Source organism: Oreochromis niloticus, linkage group LG4 (assembly GCF_001858045.2).
Source record: "Oreochromis niloticus isolate F11D_XX linkage group LG4, O_niloticus_UMD_NMBU, whole genome shotgun sequence".
Classification (NCBI taxonomy): domain Eukaryota; kingdom Metazoa; phylum Chordata; class Actinopteri; order Cichliformes; family Cichlidae; genus Oreochromis; species Oreochromis niloticus.
The window spans coordinates 26,418,307-26,436,433 of record NC_031969.2 but is presented as its reverse complement, the minus strand read 5'-3'; the positions used below and the strand labels follow the sequence as shown (position 1 = coordinate 26,436,433).

The 18,127-nt window shown below is 39.8% G+C and overlaps 1 protein-coding gene across 2 annotated transcripts; it reads right to left on the bottom strand.

The window, feature by feature from the left end:
• Positions 1-5,463: 5,463 nt before the first annotated feature.
• On the bottom strand, positions 5,464-17,694 carry stat3 (signal transducer and activator of transcription 3 (acute-phase response factor)). Of its 2 annotated transcripts, XM_013269621.3 has the most exons (24): positions 17,448-17,694; positions 14,848-14,997; positions 14,275-14,518; positions 14,090-14,182; positions 13,915-13,996; positions 13,711-13,811; positions 12,966-13,117; positions 12,575-12,733; positions 12,291-12,383; positions 12,071-12,130; positions 11,930-11,959; positions 11,740-11,833; positions 11,607-11,654; positions 11,347-11,430; positions 10,726-10,824; positions 10,448-10,583; positions 10,299-10,351; positions 10,112-10,206; positions 9,618-9,757; positions 9,306-9,527; positions 9,107-9,149; positions 7,669-7,728; positions 6,732-6,829; positions 5,464-6,490 (listed from the first exon to the last, which is right to left on the bottom strand). In XM_013269621.3, exons 2-24 carry the CDS (start codon positions 14,973-14,975, stop codon positions 6,450-6,452), a joined length of 2,355 nt encoding a protein of 784 aa, XP_013125075.1. In that variant the 5' UTR covers positions 14,976-14,997; positions 17,448-17,694; the 3' UTR covers positions 5,464-6,449. The 2 variants fall into 2 exon arrangements, with proteins under 2 accessions (XP_013125075.1, XP_013125076.1); XM_013269622.3 differs by lacking the exon at positions 7,669-7,728.
• Between the last annotated feature and the right edge of the window lie 433 nt (positions 17,695-18,127).

Genomic DNA, 18,127 nt, shown 5'->3' with positions numbered 1-18,127 from the left:
TGGGTGAGTTTTCTCATTGAGTTCCCTCATCAAGCATTGTTTAAGCGGCTACTTACGATTTTTATCTTTATATATGGTTTTGATTTGGATGTTTCACTGACTCACTCTTGTTGGCTGCACGTCCACAATGCAAATATCCCATTGGACCACATCCCAAAGGTGCTTTATTGGACTGAAATCTGGTGACAGTTAAAATGCAGTAACTTAAAATGATTTGAGCTTTATGATATGGCATGTTATCAAGCTGAAAACAGGCAAAGGTATGTAAATGACCAGCAATAATACTCAGGTAGGCATTTAAACAACGCTCAGTTTGCACTAAAGGCCCCAAAGTGTGACAAGAAAATATCTTCCAAACCATTACACCATTAATCTAAACCATTGATAAATAATGTTTACATCAGAGTCTGTCCCTACCATCTGAAAGTTTCAGCAGTAAACAAGACTCATCAGGCCAATCTTCTGTTGCCTGAATTGTAGCCATGCTTCCCTGTTCTTCATAGACAGGAGTGGCACTCAGTCTAGTCTCCTGCTGTTGTGGCCCATCTGCCTCCAAGTTTAATGTGTTATGTGTTCAGAGGTGCATTTCTGCATCACTTGATTTGGTGATCATTTGAGTTACCATCGCCTTCCTATTAGTATTGTGTATCAAAGTATTGTGGCTATTCTCCAGTGACGTCTGGTATCAACAAGATATTTCAGACCGTTCTGTCTAAACTCTCAAGATGAGTGTGTGTGAAAAATCCCAGTAGATCAGCAGTTTCTGAAATACTCACATCAGCATCTCCTGCAGCAGCAACTAAGAAACATTCAAATTTACTTCCTTCCCCATTCTTACGCTTGATTTGAACTTTAGTAGGTCATCTTGATCATGTATATCTGCCTAAATAGACTGAGTTGCTACCATCTGATAAACTGATTAGATACTTGCATTAATGAGCAGCTGAACAGGTGTACATAACAAGGTGGCCAGTGAGTGTGTACAGCAATAAGAAAACCAAAAATGATACACAATTCTATAATGAAGGGTCTCTTTAATTTTCATAGCAGACATATGCTTACCAAGGTAGAGAGAAAGCATATTAGTTAGTAATTATAATAAGATTGCTCTGTTCTCTTCAAATGTCCCAAGTTATGACACTTTGACCTACAACCAATACACACAATAGTAGTGCCGTGAAACACACGCAATTCAGTGGAAGTCAGCAGTTACTAACGCCTGCTTTTTTATTACACACATCTGTGTGTACTCCACATTCCTTCAGTCCTTCAAGATTGCTTTTATAGCTTACCAAGTCGATGCAGCATATACGCCTTTCTAAGTGCCCCAGTAAACTTATTACAAGCAGTTCATGATTAAAAAACCTAAAGTTTAATTACAGAACAAACCTTAGGAAAACACTGTCATGGTCCTGGGTCAGTGACCCAGTGTTTATGTGTTTTTTAGTTTAATTCATATTCTTTGATTTAGTGTTATTCGTGGTTCTGTTTCCTTGCTCTTCCTAGTTTAGTCATTTGTATTTCTAGCTCTTAGATTCTTGCTCATTGAGTCTGTTCCCTTTTGTGCTCTGGTTGTCCCGTCTGTGTTCTCCCCAGCCCGTCATGTCTCTCGCCCTCTCTGTCTCCTCAGTCTGTCTTGTACCCATGTCTGTTTCTCCCTCGGTCCCAGTGTCAAGCCCTTGTCTCTTACTCTGTGACTCAGTGTGTTCCCTGTTTTATTTTGACAGTCTCTCATCCTGTGTTCAGTGAGTTCAGTTTCGCTTCCTCCCTCACTCATTGTGTCTGATTACTTCCAGCTGTGTCCCCTCCTGTTTCCCATCCTTTCCTTATCCTCTGTGTAATTATGTCCTCTGTCTTCCTCTGCTTGTTGTCGTGTTGTTCACGTTGCTGTGTGTCTCCATGTGCCTTGTTACCCCTGCTACTCCCTTGCTGGTAGTTTCTAGTTTTCAGTTTCCAGTGTTAGGTTTTGTTTTCTTGCATATAGTATTTGAGTATTTTGTTGCAGCAAATAAAAACTGCCTCTTTTAGTTATCCCTTCGTGTTAGAGTCCTGCTTTTGGGTCCTAATAAATATGTTTGCCTTGTTTGCCATGTATACCTTGCCTGCTAGCATCTTGCACCCTGCTGTTGTGTGCTGGATTGTCTCTGGGGCATCTTTACACAGCCTGCACCTGGGGTCTTGCCTGGTGTGGTAGACCCCAGCCTCTATGGATCTTGTACTCAGAGCTTGTTCTTGTGCTGCCATGATTAGTGCCTCTGTGCTGTCTTTCAGTCCAGCTTTGTCCAGCCACTGATAGGATTTCTGGATATCAGCCACCTCCTCTATCTGCCGGTGGTACATACCGTGCAGGGGCCTGTCCTTCCATGATGGTTCCTCGTCTCCCTCCTCTTTCTTGGGTTTCTGCTGCCTGAGGTATTCACTGAGCACTCGGTCAGTTGGGGCCATCTTATCAATGTATTCTGGGATGTTCGTTGTCTCATCCTGGACTGTGGTGCTGACACTCACCAGTCCCCGGCCCCCTTCCTTCCGCTTAGCGTACAGCCTCAGGGTGCTGGACTTGGGGTGAAACCCTCCATGCATGGTAAGGAGCTTTCTTGTCTTGATGTCAGTGGCTTCTAGCTCCTCCTTTGGCCAGCCTATTACCCCAGCAGGGTACCTGATCACGGGCAGGGCGTAGGTGTTGATGGCCCGGGTCTTGTTCTTACCATTCAGCTGACTCCTCAGGACTTGCCTGACCCTCTGCAGGTATTTGGTGGTTGCAGCCTTTCTAGCGGCCTCTTCATGGTTCCCATTCGCCTGCGGGATCCCCAGGTACTTGTAACTGTCCTCTATGTCTGCAATGTTGCCTTCTGGTAGTTCAATCCCCTCAGTTCTGACTACCTTCACTCTCTTTGTTACCATCCGACTACACTTCTCCAGTCCGAACGACATTCCAATGTCATTGCTGTATATCCTGGTAGTGTGGATCAGTGAATCGATGTCTCGTTCACTCTTGGCATACAGCTTGATGTCATCCATGTACAGGAGGTGGCTGACAACTGCTCCGTTCCATAGTCGGTATCCGTAGCCAGTCTTGTTAATGATCTTACTGAGGGGGTTCAGGCCTATGCAGAACAGCAGTGGGGACAGAGCATCTCCTTGGTAGATCCCGCACTTGATGGTGACTTGTGCTATGGGCTTGGAGTTGGCCTCTAGCGTTGTACGCCACATCCCCATTGAGTTCCTGATGAAGGCTCTTAGGGTCCTGTTGATCTTGTACAATTCTAGGCATTCCAGTATCCAGCTGTGGGGCATTGAGTCATAGGCCTTCTTGTAATCAATCCAGGTAGTGCACAGGTTGGTCAGTCTGGTCTTGCAGTCTCGGCTGACTGTTCTGTCTACCAGTAGCTGGTGTTTTGCGCCTCTGGTATTCTTGCCAATCCCTTTCTGTGCCCCACTCATGTATTGACCCATGTGCCTGTTCATCTTAGCTGATATGATGCCTGACAGGAGCTTCCATGTAGTACTGAGGCAGGTGATTGGTCGGTAGTTGGATGGGACCGGTCCCTTCTTGGGGTCCTTGGGGATCAGGACCGTCCGACCTTCGGTTAGCCATTCCGGGTGTCTCTCGTTAACTAGCAGCTGGTTCATTTGTTTGCTTGGCAGTTTCCAAGGCCTCAGGTATGGACAGCTTGCAGTATTTCTTATGCACCTTCTTTGTCGCACCTTTCTGCAACTCCGTTAGTTGGCTAACCTCCCTCCGTGCTACTTTGATCTTGCCCTCTAGCCTCCTTCTCCATGGAGGGTACTGCCCCTTGTGGCTGTTCAACTTGTAGCCAAGCATCTCAGTGATCACTGCTGCCGTATTGTAGATCAGCTTGTTAGTGTCGGTAATATATATATATATATATATATATATACATACATATACATATATATATATACATATATTGTCCGTCTGTATCTGGAAGCCCCACAGGATCTCAGCTCGCTCATGCACCCTCGGGGGCATCTCCCATTTCGACCTCGGGACTTCCAGGCCATACTCGGCACAGATATTTCTGTATACTATGCCGGCCACTTTGTTGTGGCGTTCCATGTATGCCCTGCCTGCTAGCATTTTGCACCCTGCTATTATGTGCTGGACTGTCTCAGGAGCATCTTTACACAGCCTGTCTTGTGGCGCCTGTATATATTAGGTTATTTAGCAACAGATAAGTAAGCTATAAAAAGAGCATCTTAGAAAGGCAGAATGCCTTTGAAGCAAAGATGAGAAGAGGTGTACAAATCTGCAGAAAAGTGCATCAAACTATTTTTGAAATTGTCAATTTCAGAATAATTTCCCTGGATGTGAAATTGTGAACACTTTTAATATCTTCATAAGATTGCAAGAATCTGGATGAATCTGCAAACAAGATTCAGTTTTGGATCCCTGTGATCTTCAGGCCCTCAGGGGGTACTGCAATAAAAACAGACAAAGTTCTGTGTTGTAATCACTGGAACAAGTCCAGAAATCATTGTCTGTGAACATAGTTCACCACAACATCCATCTTTTGGGACCAAGGCTTATTTAAAACAGACTGAGACAAAGTGGAAAATTACTCTGTGGTCAGATAAATCAAAATCTGGAATTGTTTTTTGGAAAAGAACGTCATATACTTGAGAAGGATCATCCAGTTTTTTTATCAGCGCTCAGTCCAAAAGGATACATTTTTGATGGTATCGGAGTGAAAGGTATAGACGGGTTTTAAAGCAACATACATTCCCATCCAGACACTGTGTTTTTTAGAGAAAGCCTTACATATTTCTAGGTGTTTTTAGGTGCTAAAATGGCCTGTGTCCAGATCTTTCACCAAGTGAAAAAAGTGATGTTTTATATATTCTACTGTGAATAAAATGAGTTTAAAAGATTGAATTGTTACTTACATTTTACATAGCAACCCAATGTTTTTGGAATTGGGGTTGCAGAACTGATCTGACTTTATTGGATAGATGAAAGTGAAAAGTATCCTTTTCCCTCCCAAGTCTGTGGTTATATTACTTGACTGTTTTTAGTGCTAACCTTTCTTTATGATCTTTTTCAGAAAACCTCTGATGTTTCAGCAAGGACAAAGTGCCAAGTGCTTCATATTTGGCACAATAACTGTGTGGACTTCTCAAGTGTAAGTGTTATTTTAGTTCAGGCAGGTGTGTGATGTGTAAAAAGGAGTTGGCGAAGGTTAAGCATAAATATATCAGCTACAGAGATACCTGCAGCACTTCTCCAGGATATTAAACACCTGTCTGTAAATATAGGGTAGTGACACCATCCATTGTTACTGGCTTCCTAAATTAGTCTTATGCAATTAAGATAGTGCTTTAATGAAATGAAGGAGCTTTCCATGAACTATGAAGCAATTGTGGACAACTTACACTCATTTATATTTCAGCGTAGGCTGTTTTACTGGCATTCCTCCTTCAAACACAACAAACAACACTACTGGCTGAGGAGTAATTCATTAAAATGGTTTATTTACATTTTGAGCACAATGCCGTTTTCTCATTCAGTAACTCTTGCTGATAAACTGCCAAACTGACAGCAGATTTACACTGTGGCAATAACAGGCTCGGTTTTGAGTTGTCTATTCCACTAAAAATAACACGCCAAATACTGAATGACCCCACCACACATTGCACCCTGTGGTCTGACACCAAAATATCACACAGTTACACAAAGCAAAATCATGTGAAGGTTTACAGAGGGATCGCTGCTTGTGCTAGTCTTTCTGGCACCATTAATAGGTGGCTTCATTAAAAGACAAAGAAACATGTGGCTTAAATTGTACAATATTAAAATGAAACATTTCAAACCGTGAGCTGACAAAAGCTGCATTTCAGAACTTCTCACAATGCTAAAGGAGAAAAGAACTTTACGTGAAAATAATTTCACAATTGCCAGAAATTTCTTGTCTCTTTACACACCTTGATTGGTTGAAACAAATACAAGAAATATTCCAATTTGTGTAAAAAGCGTAATGAAACAGAAACCGTTTTATACAACCAAGACAGGGTGAAACAACAACACCATGCTGCGTTTGGCAGGGACACTGAAAAAGCTTAGCTTATACAACAATTACTCTCATTACATTTTGTCATTCAAATAAAAGAAGACATTATTCATAGCTATTCAAAAAGTAAACAACCCATAACTCATGCGTAAATGTTTAATGTAATTGAAAAAAAAGAAAAAAATATCTATTAATTATAAGGAGAACCATTAAAAAAAAGAGTAAGTGCCGATTCTGTTTCAAAAGAAAACCTTCCAAGATCAACTACCTCAATATTGTGTGAAAGTGAGAAATTTTTACATAGAAAAAGAAACAAACTGTACAGGCACACTATGTGTGGAGGGAAATAGAAATCAAGAAATTCTCTAACATAATATGAAACCCAGCAAAGAAGGAAGTGACTGAAGTACTTGATGATTCTTTTCACATAGGCGATGCTACATCCATTTCCAAAGTGAGTGAATCTGCAGATTAAATAAATAAACAAAAATAAAGCAATTAATATTTCAGCCGAATGAAGTACATTTATGCATAAAGATTAGGTCTTATAGTAAGAACATCTTTTGAACATAAGGACATTTTGGGAAGTCTAAGTCCTTTCAAAGGGTCTGACACGTGGTTGTAAAGATAAATAAGTGTTGGGGTGAGAAGGTAAAGCCCTGGAAATGTACAAATACGTGTGCGTGTGTGTGTAAGTAGACTCACCCATATGCCCTGGAGTAGCTTCAGCTTCGTTGTGCATCAGGGAGTCAAGGGTCCGGGGTGACATGGGGAACAGGTCACTGGTGTTTCCAGAGTTTGTGCTGTGAAAAACAAACAACAGAATAAAGAGTATAATATTAAGTATTATGCCTGGCAATGGCTATACAAATCAAATATGAAATACTATCTGTGGTAAGAAAAGTGATGAGGAAATGTGATGCAGCTATCAGAAGTTTTTAAAAAAGGAGCTGTGATTCTGCTTTGATAAACAAATGTCCTTCTGTCTCATCACACTCTGGCAGATGATTTAACATTGGTCTGTGCACACAATCGTTGCAAAAGAACAGCATAGGTCAATAAATCCAAAGGATGTTTAATGTTTTGGTTTGGGTTTTTTTGCTTTAAATCAGGCAGTAGTGTGCTCAACTGAACAGAAGGAAAATTGAATGGATGTTAATTGCAACTACACTTCAATCAACAACTGGTTAGTACAGAGGACTAAGTGGATCGAACAGGCCACCACAGTCTTTTGTTAAGGCTTCAGAAAAGAAAGTCCCCTTTTTTGTCTTTTTTCTCCCACCAAACTCACATGGCCTCTGCCTTGTCCACTTTATTATGGAATTGATTTTGAATGTTTTACTTTTTTATATTATTTGAATCACTTGTCACTCAAACTATTATGACATCTAATTCGGACCATTTAAGCCCTACAAAGCAATGTGGATGAGGAATGATGAAGAAATGCCTGCAGGAAACAAGAGTAGGGGGTGAAATAAGTGAAAGACTGATGAAAGGCAGGGAGCTACTTTTGTATTAGGAACAATGCCTGTATGTTGGACTCAAAATAGGAATTATGTAGGTGAAATTACTACCCATCAAACACACAAAGTGACAAAATGCACACACAGCCCTACATGCCAACTCCCCCCGAGTGGCCTACCCTGGGAATCCGTTCCCAAGCAGCTCACTGTCCGGCAAGTCCATGAAGACGGAGGGACACCTACGGAGACAGGTCAGGATCTCACTGAGCAAACCTCACCATCAAACCTACTAGCATACAAGGTGGATGACCTGTTTCTACATTCCCCTCGTGTCAGTCGACCTCACTCTATAAAACTCACCTGCAGCTAACGTCCCGCTCCTCTGCCTTTCTCATTTTGTGCTCATCTCAGACATTAAGGAAAGATTTGATAATTGTCAATAAATATTAATCGTGAATACTGAATATTCTAAAATGGGAATTCCATTCATGTTTTTTCTCTGCTAACTGGTAGAAGTAAAAATTTAGAAGTTTAAAATGCTGCTTTGTGCTTCCTTTTGTTCATCCTTAAGACTTTAATGTATATTTTGCGGTCTAAATATGGTCTAATGAACAGCAGTTTCAGTTGTGATTAGGGATGGGTATTGTTTAGATTTTGCCCCACTGTTATCAGTACAGTGGACACCCCTTTGAAGCGAACGCCCTAAACCCTAACCATTTGAGATTAATATTAATCAACAAATCTATGATTACAGTTAGCTGGGTTGTGGTTACTTTTTACAACTTCTCCATTATTCTATACTGAGTTATAATGAACTCTATATGTGAACTCTTTGCCGCTGATGTATTGGCATATCTGCTTTCTTGTACTTGCGGTAATGAGCACTTTCCATATCAATTCTAGTGAAAATGAACGCTTAAATTTCCCACCCCCATCACTAATACTCTATCTGTGGGTGTGTGTGCACAGTTCTGGGGCTGCCCCTGCCCTTCATTTATAGATTCCAAGGAAGAGAACTTTCTTCTCGCTAGGGACTACAATACATGATAATCTCTCCAGAGAGAAGAACTGACAACATTAAAGGTTATTGATACTTTACGCTCAGCACTGGTGCCCATTTAATACCATATTTTGGTACCCATCCCTATGTATGATAAGAGAAAAATCCATACTAAATATTTGGAAATGGCCAGTGAGTCAGATAATGGCGTACAGAAAGCGTGAGACATGGCTATTCACATGTTGAAAATGAAAATAAATTACTTTCACATGTGCTCAGTGAATACACAGCCAGATGGCCCATGTACAAAGTCAGTCTAAGCCAGTTCCTTTCAGAATCTACACACACCTGGGTTCACAACCCTTTTTCTGAACATTATGATTATTCCTTCCTCCTTAAAACCTCTATGTTGTTTTTTTCCCTGAACATTTGGTAACATTTGCCACATGAAACAGTCTGAAGTTTGTATCTTAATCAGGATCACTCAGTCTTCACAAAAGAAAACATTAACAGGAAGCACTAAGAACTAATATAAGTGGTGGTCACTGTTTGGCATGCGGCCATCCTGTAAATATTATCACTCTGAGATACAGAAGAAGGGAGTGGAAGATACTTACGGGGTAACGCAGATAAACTTTGTCTTCAAATAAGGCTGAATAGCTGTTAGGGGAAAAAAATTGGAGAACATAATGAGCACTATGAAAAACAAAACAAATGAAAAAAAACACTCTCAATGTTGTTATAAACATACTGAGCAATATGTTTGACTTTCTTTTTAACTAAATAAAGACTTTGAAGAACAAGGCAGTAACTTACTGCTCGTTGAGTCTCCTCCCATCTCGGCTTCAGGAGCTGCTTCTGGCCTGCAGTATTTCCCAAAGGCTTCCTCTTTGGGAATATCAGGATATAGGTAGACAAGAGGTGAAACCAGGATGTTGGTGGCATCCATAATCTTGTAGCCCATGATGATGTCAGCAAACGACATGCTGTTGAGCTGCTGCTTGGTGTAAGGCTCCACTGACTGGATCTGGGTCTTTCCTATATAAACACAAGAAAGTTCAGCATCACAGCAAAAAGAGAACATGAAAAAATGACCATGAAAACAGCATGAAGTTCTGAAATACTCACCACTGATGTCTTTCTCTACCCATGTAAAGGTGATGCCCCCCTCCTTGCTGCTCTCGCTGAAGCGCAGCAGAAAAGTACCGGGAGGTTTTGGACTCAGAATAGCCCTCTCCCTCTCCTTACTGATAAAACCCATGATATACCTGTAGACATATGAAGAAATGAAAATACTCTTAACCCTGTAACACCAAGTGTGTCATATTTAAAACAAGACTTTTTCAGATTTCTTTTTGTCAGAAAAACCTTTATTGCACAAAAAAAAAAGTTATATTAAAAAAAGAGATACCAATTAAAACATGTATGCACTAATTTATAATTAATATTTTTGTTTAAATGTGTCATAAGGTTAAATTACACACTTCTGTATCAAACATTTTGAATTTTCTGATAATTATTTCACGGTTCAGGCTTAACAGCTTACAGAAAGTCTTCTCCATGTCAAAAAATGTTCTAATATGAAAGGAAGGCTTGACTGTAAACAAAGCATGACCTCTCACCCTTCATTCCACAGTGCAAGAATGTACTTTTTCACCAGGTCAATAATGTTGTCAAGCCACACCCAGAAGGAGAAGCCTTTGCCTGCCATGTTTTCCTGTGAAGTGGAAGAAAAAAATTAACTCATACAAAACAATAAAGTATCACTAACAATAACGCTGAACAATTTAGTGCCATTTGTTGTAGTACCTTACAGAACTTGGCCCAGGTGATTTGGCATCCAGAGTAGTTGACACATGGTCCTATATAGATAATTAAGGATTTAAATCAGATCAGATTAATATAAAGCATTGTGAAAAACTAAACAGTCTTGGATATTTTAGGGCTTGTCATCTAACCTAGTAATTTCTCAGCCAATGTGGTGAGCTGTTCAATGGTCAGGCCTCGCTTGGTGGTGGAAGAGAACTGCCAGCTCAACACCTCAGCCACCTGGTCCCATGTCCCCACTGGAGGTTTGGTGAAGAAGTTCACGTTCTGTGCAAAGAACCCCCAAGGCAAAATGTTTTGAAAATATACACATTTTCTACTTTCTACTCAAGCAGATCTTCAACTCTATTGAGTTAAGATCCACCTCATGCAGAGTTTAGTCCCTTTCCACCAGAGGGTGCTGTCTTACCTTTGGGTGGTTAGTGAGCATGTTGTACCACAGGATTGAAGCCCAGGCATTTGGCATCTGGCAGATGTTTGATATAACTACCACAGGCAGGGAATGGGTCTGCAAAAACATGGTGTGTGTAACAAAAAAAACAACACCCATCATTCAAATGTTATTTATACATTATGTTGTTTCTCATATATTTTCTCACATTTTCATTAAAAAAAAAAAAAAAAAAAAAAAAAAAAGACTTGAAAGTTAATTTTAAATTAGAATTAACGCATTGTTAAAGTATCTGCAAATTCAAATAATATGATTCTCTAAGAAATCAAAATCAGCGCAAACTTTCAGTGCCAGTGACCCTGCCATTAACTGTGGGCAGGTCAGAAAAAGGGCAAACAGAAGAAATTTTGTGTTTTCAGAATCAGTCCCTGTAGAAGCTGGGTTGATGAAGGTGACTGGAGGCGGACGACTTCATAAATGACTAACTTGTCTGGTGACTGACTTTGTATTGGGTGTCATATAACAAAACTGCATTATGGTTCGGGAGTGTTTCGAATTTTGTTGATTATTAGTGTTGCTTGGGTTAATAGTGAAAGTAGAAATATGTTCCATTTCATGAAACACAGTGGCAGTACTCACCTCCAGATCTATCTTCAGGCCCTGGTGATAGACCTCTGTTTCAAATGTGATAAGATGCAGTTCCTCAGTGACAATCAGAGAGGCCTAGAAAACAAAAAACAACCTACTTAAATTTCTTTATAAAACTATATGTATACAAGATAAAGAGGACTGTTAATTACAGATAAAGCAGAATTTTTCACATGCTAAATACAGCTAAGATTCTGAAACGAGCAGTTTGTTCACTACATTACACAAGTCCAACAAGAAGTAGGACTTACATCGCTATTGGTCCGTCCACCATTACCACACCTTTGTTCTCGCAGGGTCTGCAACAAACAGGAAGTCAGTGCTCCACAGAAGGCCTTTATCAGATTACTTCATAGCTTTCAACCGGTAAGACGTTTGACTCACCAAGTGTTTAAACTCTGCTGACAGGCTACCATTGTTGGACTCCTCCATGTTCATAACTTTTGTGTTAGTACCGAGGATGTTAAACTTTCGTGATCTGATAAAATCATAGTAGAGCACGAAGTAAGAACCTTTTCTAAAATACTACACATTAAATGCTCTGAGGTTTGAAAGTTTGTTCTCAAAGTCTTACCCTCGAATTGCAGCCACATCACCAGATTCCCTGAAAAATAGAGATGCAATGAGTAAAGCAGTAAATTTGTTTTGTCTTTCTATCCTAGTGGTCAAAACTTAACAGAAATGTTGGATGATAAAAATATATAAATAAACTCACTTATCAATGCAAACTTTAATTTTCAGCTGGTAATTGAGCTCAGGAAACTTTACCAGTAACCTTTAAAAATTTGAGAAAAGAGACAAGACAGAACAAATTCATTCACTTATTAAAATGACTGTTACACTTCCCGTTATACAGGACACAAAAAATGTTTCAATAAAATGTATAATCCCAAGTGTAAAAATGTACAATCTGGTGTTGTAATCCTGAATCTCACCTGACTTTATTTGTGAACTGCACGCCTGTTTTGATAACCAGAGGTCTGTCCGGATGCATGGGCATGCAAGGCTGTCTTTCAACCACAAAAGCACTATGACGCAGAAAAGCATCACATCAATACATGATGAGCAGTGTTAAAGGTATAAGTCCCCTAAGCAGTAATTTTACATTTTTCTGAAATTTCACATTTACAATATAAAAACTGTGAGAGACTATGGACTTAAATCCATGCAGATCGAGTTAAGACAAAAATCTGTATAAGTAGATAAACATCAAATGTACCTCTTCATTAGGTTTCTGAACAAGTCCACAATTTTCTCCTCAAGTGCGGGCCGGTGCTGAATGATGGGGTCTCCTTTGTAGGACACCTTCTGTTGAAGCTCTTCCAGCTTCTTGATTTGCTGACGAATTTGGAGCTGGGACTCAGCCAAGGACGTAATCCTGATTAAAATAATAATACAAAGTGCAAATCAGACACATGTCTATATGAAGGGAGTAAGAAGAGCAGAGACCAAAGTCCACAGTCACTTGGCCAGAATCATTCATTTATGATGCGAAACCTACTGTGAACATATCTAATAATAAACAGTCAATGATTAATCTCTGTACCAGTTTCCAATTTTAAGTCTTTTTTTATTAAAAAAAAAAGGGGTAAGTTCTCAGAACTGTTTACCAAGTTTCAAGGCGATCGAGACAGATGTTTGGAGGGCCTCCAATACAAGCAATCTGCTGTCTCCTCTTCCAGTCAGCCAGTTCTTCATCTGTCAGATTCTTCTGTACGTAGTCCATGGCAGTCAGCAAGCCTCCCATCTCCGTAACAATTTGCTATAACAAAGCAAACACAGCACACATTAAACATTGGCATAAAGAGCTATAATCCATCTGTGGTCCAAACTTTGTACCACTGTTAAAGATTCAAACAATGACTGTGTTAATATTCAGGTTTAAGACTAAGATTATTCTTTACTATCATTCAGCTAAACATTTAGATGTTTATCAATCTTGCATTTATCATTTTTTAGCCAAATTTCTATTTTCACCATTGATGAATGTAACTAGCAGGAGTTGCTTGTGCAGTACACTGCTGTCTAGCAAAATTTAATGGTCAACATATGTGCAGCATGCAAAACTAATGGACATTTGGTTTCACAGACGCAATGCCACATCTATCGCTTTTTGTGCTAGCTAGCAAACTTAAACTGGGTGTGCCAGCGTAAGTCCAAAGGTGTTGTTTCATTTCGATCTAATTACTTCCTAAAATGCCTCTTTATACATTTTTGCACGCCCTGAAATGTACAGATACAAAGGTTTACATTTATAAGGCATTATAATGTGTTTTGAATATCCTTGTTTTCTAGATGTTACCTAAAGCACTTGATATAATACATGCTTAAAATCAATAAAGTTTAAAAACCCACCCTCCTGAGCTGATCCAGGGCGCTCAGCATCTGCTCGAGCTGGGCCATCTTCTGCCTCGTTGCAGCTGCCTGGCTATTTCCATTTAGATCCTGGGACAACTCTGGAAAGAAGGTGAACAGGTCACCATTAAATTAACTTTTAGCTGTTAATACACGCAGCACAGCTAAGAAAATTACATTAAAAATATAGTAAGATAATTATACCTCCTTGGCTTTTTAGGGTCTTGTAATTGAAATCAAAGTCATCTTGCAAGTTTTCAAGCATTTTCATCTTCTGTTCCATATCCTGTGGAGAAATGGGTGATAACGTATATACATTTATGCCAAGAAAGACCAATTACGTAAATATACAGTAAGTGACTCTTTAATGGGAACTAACCTGCACCCGCTTCCTGATGTCTTGAAGATTGTGCTCCAGTATCTGCTGCTTCTCTGTCACTACTGTTCCAGTGGGATGGGCTGCCTGGCCATCCTGCAAGAGGATAAAAGATATACTACGTAGAGCCATTGTACTAACTTTATACATCATAAAGTCTGAAGCTAGGTCAATATTGCTGTATCAACCTGTGTAGCAGAGGTGGCAGTCTGCAGCAGCCTCTGTTCTTCCCACAAACAGCGAGCAACAATGCGAGCAATATCCATCGGTTTCTCCAAGTACTTGCTCTGCAGATGCTGTTTAATCCTGCGTAGGTTATGCTGGTAGAGCACATTGTTCTCCTGCAGGAAACGGCTGTACTGCTGATCTATTTCTCCCAAGAGGTTGTGGAACACCAGTGTAGCATGTGACTCCTTATTGGCAGCGTAAGCCCTTGTAAACGACAGGTAAAGTGATCAGTATGTGCTCATTTCTCATTTTTCCTCATACATTAAGGTCAAAATCATCCCCATTTGCCACAAAAATGAGTACTCGGGTTAACAAGCACACTGACACATTGTATCAGAGTACTCTGATTCCTGTGGTGGTGTTATAAGGAAAGAAGAGGGTGATAATGAATAAATTAAAAAAAAAAAATGTTAAAGCCAAAAAACATTTTGGAAGTCATAATGAGTGGCCATCTCCAAATCCAAAGGGAGAGAAAATTACATGAATTAAAATGTAATTTCACAACAGAGCCTAGAAATGTAATTATTTCTTACCAGTCTTGACTCTCAATCCAAGGCGCAAGAAACTGTCGTAACTCCATGGGGAAGCTGTCACTGTACAAGTGGTAGAGTTGCTCCAGGTACCTGGTCTCCAGCTGCTGTAACTGGTTCCACTGGGCCATCTTGACACTCACCTCCTTTGGCCTACATAAAAAATATGAGTGAGACAACATAAATTCTGCAAAAATTCTATAAAAATACAAACTGATAATACATACTGCCACAGTTCCTGATAGAATCAGTAAAACTAACTGTAGGGAAATAGCTAAATATCAAGTTTTCTCTGAAAACGATGACAAGCCCATGAGAGGCTTCCTATTCAGTACAGTCACTTCCTGTTCACTGAAACACTACGCCTCCACCAAGAAATTTAGGCCAACATGAACAGCTGTCGACTCCCTGAGCAGACAGGAGTTAATGATCTTTGGTGGTAACTTTGCCTCGAAGGTATCTCACTGCACTTTCTGTACTTTGCAATTTGAGTAATAGTCTTTCATTTATTTTCAATCACTTGATATCAGATATAACTCTTATCTAGGTTATGTAACTATAACTTTTCCATCAGATCCACTTGAGATGTTCTGCTAGCCTTCTCATGTTTTCACCTAAAGGGTACACCATTCCCTGAAGAATTTTCTACTGTACACTAACAATAACCAGACATTCAATAAATCCAAAAGGAAGCCATTTCCTTTGTTTAATCCTTACATAACATGTTGGATAGTGTTGCAGTAACATCCTTCCACTGAATGTGTATACTGTGTTCTCTAATACACTTAAAGTTCAACTTAAAATATAGGCAGAGACGTTTAACAAAGCTTTCATGCTTGGTATCTGCTGACACAGAAATGTACTTGACAAAAAACAAAACTTCACTTTCTGTTTCCAAATGTAAAGATTTTCTTCTGCTGACAGAAAGCATACCACTGAAATAGTGCTGTTCATATCTGAATAGGTTAAAACACGGGACCTGAATTTCCATCTGTCTAGGTATTAGCATTATTCAAATCAACGCTATGTAGGCTCCATATTCATACACATGGAGGTGAGTGCAAAGTAACATAATGCCTTCTCAAAAGCATCATTTTAAAACACCAACAGAAAGTGGATTTTCCAACATTCACTGAAATCAGTGTTCAAGGCAAGCCACTAGTTTCGGTAAAAAACCCCAAAAAACAAAACCACTAATACCCTCACTAATATTGCGTGGCTATTTTAAGCAGTGAAGCCACATAACTAACTGTCCCATATCCCATAGACCCATGTTCCTCTTTCTACAACATATGAAAAAGATGCATTCATGCATGGTGTAGATTTCTGGGCATGTAAAAGACCTGGGAGAATCAAATCAAAGAATAGCCAAGTCATTATCAGCTCAATTAAAAAACAAAACAGTATTTCAAGTGTTCTCCATGACCCTTAGGCACAGTTGTACGTTTATTGTGTAAGCTACTTATCCCGTTTCTCCTGAAATGGCTGGACTATTCTGACACTTACTAAGCCCTTCTGTGAGATCTCTGCAGAATTATACGTGTACTGTTACAGAAATAGTTGTGTTGTATTTTTAATCAAGAGTAACTTTAGAACAGCAGCTTGTTTATGTCAGATGAAAGGAATCCATAAAGTCTAAACAACCCATCTGTTGGTTGCATAACTTAGAAATTTTGCTTAGGTCTCACACATTTTGTGTTCCTTTTCTTTTCACACCTCTATCAATGTCTGAGCTTTAAAAACTAAATCTAAAGCTCTCAAATTAAAATCCACAACTCAGAATTAGTTATCATAAATAAACCTGTCTACCCAGCTTGTCCACTGCCCTATGCTCGGAAGTAGGTGGCACAAACGGTAAAGCAAAGTGCCATTCATTAAAACTCATACCTATGATATTCAAGGAAGCACTTCCTTGAGACAACAACGAGAAACAGTAAGCATGTCAACCTTCACTGGCAGTGGATGAAAACAATAGTACAACTACATGTGTTATTAGGCAAAAATAAATAAATAAAATACTGATTGATTATGATGTGCGTCCATATTCAAAACTCTCCAAAAGTTAATAATCTGCTAACTCACTGTCCCCAATTAAAGCCTAATTTATTGAATGCAAGCCTTGAATCATAAGGCTAGGTAGTGGGTGTGCTGTCCAACTGATGGCATGGTGATGGGCGTGACAGCTTAAAGAAAACAGAAAGGACTGAACTGAATTTTCCTCGGTCCAAAGGGGCATCCCGTTAAAGCCCACCTTCCCTTTTTAAAGCATATCAGATGTACTGCCATTATTAAACGAGGCGTTAGAGAGTAGACGAGTAAAATAGAGCACACAAACACAAAAACTCTTAAATATTACGTCTGTAATATACATTTTACAAGAAACGAGCAGAACTGTAACACACTTAAAAACGTTATTACCACTTTAATAAATGATGTATCACTGTGAGCAGAGGGGGTTTCTCCAACGTGAATAACTAAGAACCTATAAAGTACTGCAAGTGTACCCCAGCAGCGTTATCGATATTAGAAGTAGACGTGCATTAACATTACGTTAAAAATAAAGAATTTACACCAAAAGCAGAAGTCGATTTATATTTGCTTACCTGGCTCGATGCCACTTATTTAGAAAGTTTCTCCGCCAAAACAGTAACCCTTCTCATAAAACACACTGACGATAACGGTCAGTGGCAACTTTCGTAAAGATTTTACCCACAAAAACGACGGAAAGCGCTCGAAAAAACCCCGTAAGTCTTTATATTCTCTTCCCAACACGAGAAACGCTTCTTCGTCGCAAGTACGGATCTATCAGTCAACCCATCCCCTACATTGCAGACTTTCCAGCCAGCCAAACTCCTTAAACTATTTTACTGACATTTCCAGCCGCCAATAGTGGTCTGCAACTCTGCTGTCGCCAATCACAATGCAGCTTATAAGCAAAGAAGGCGGGACACTAGCTTGAGGTTGGTTGAGGAGGTCCGCTGTACCGCTGTCGCAACTGCGCTGTTCTGCTCTGAACACCCTCCCCCCGGGTAAGCCACAGAGTAGACGTTTAAGCTGGGTAGCACCGGAGGGGGGACAAACATTTTCACGGAACAGCCAGCCTAGAAGTCATCTGAATTACCGGCAGTGCCGACGTCATCGAGAGTTTAATAACACTAGAGCGCTTCATTATTTACCTTTAGTCATAATTCGACCCTCTGGTCACGGTAGGTGAAGGAACACAAATAAACTTATGAACTGACAAACAAGACAACATTATCAGCCAGGTTCGTAAGAATGATGC

Coding starts and splice junctions, on each gene's coding strand:
- stat3 (XM_013269621.3), bottom strand. CDS start 14,975: ATGGCCCAGTGGAACCAGTTACAGCAGCTGGAGACCAGGTACCTGGAG. Junction 12,734..12,965: donor CTCGATCGCCTTGAAACTTG/GTAAACAGTTCT, acceptor TATTTTAATCAG/GATTACGTCCTTGGCTGAGT. Junction 10,207..10,298: donor CCTGGGCCAAGTTCTGTAAG/GTACTACAACAA, acceptor TCCACTTCACAG/GAAAACATGGCAGGCAAAGG.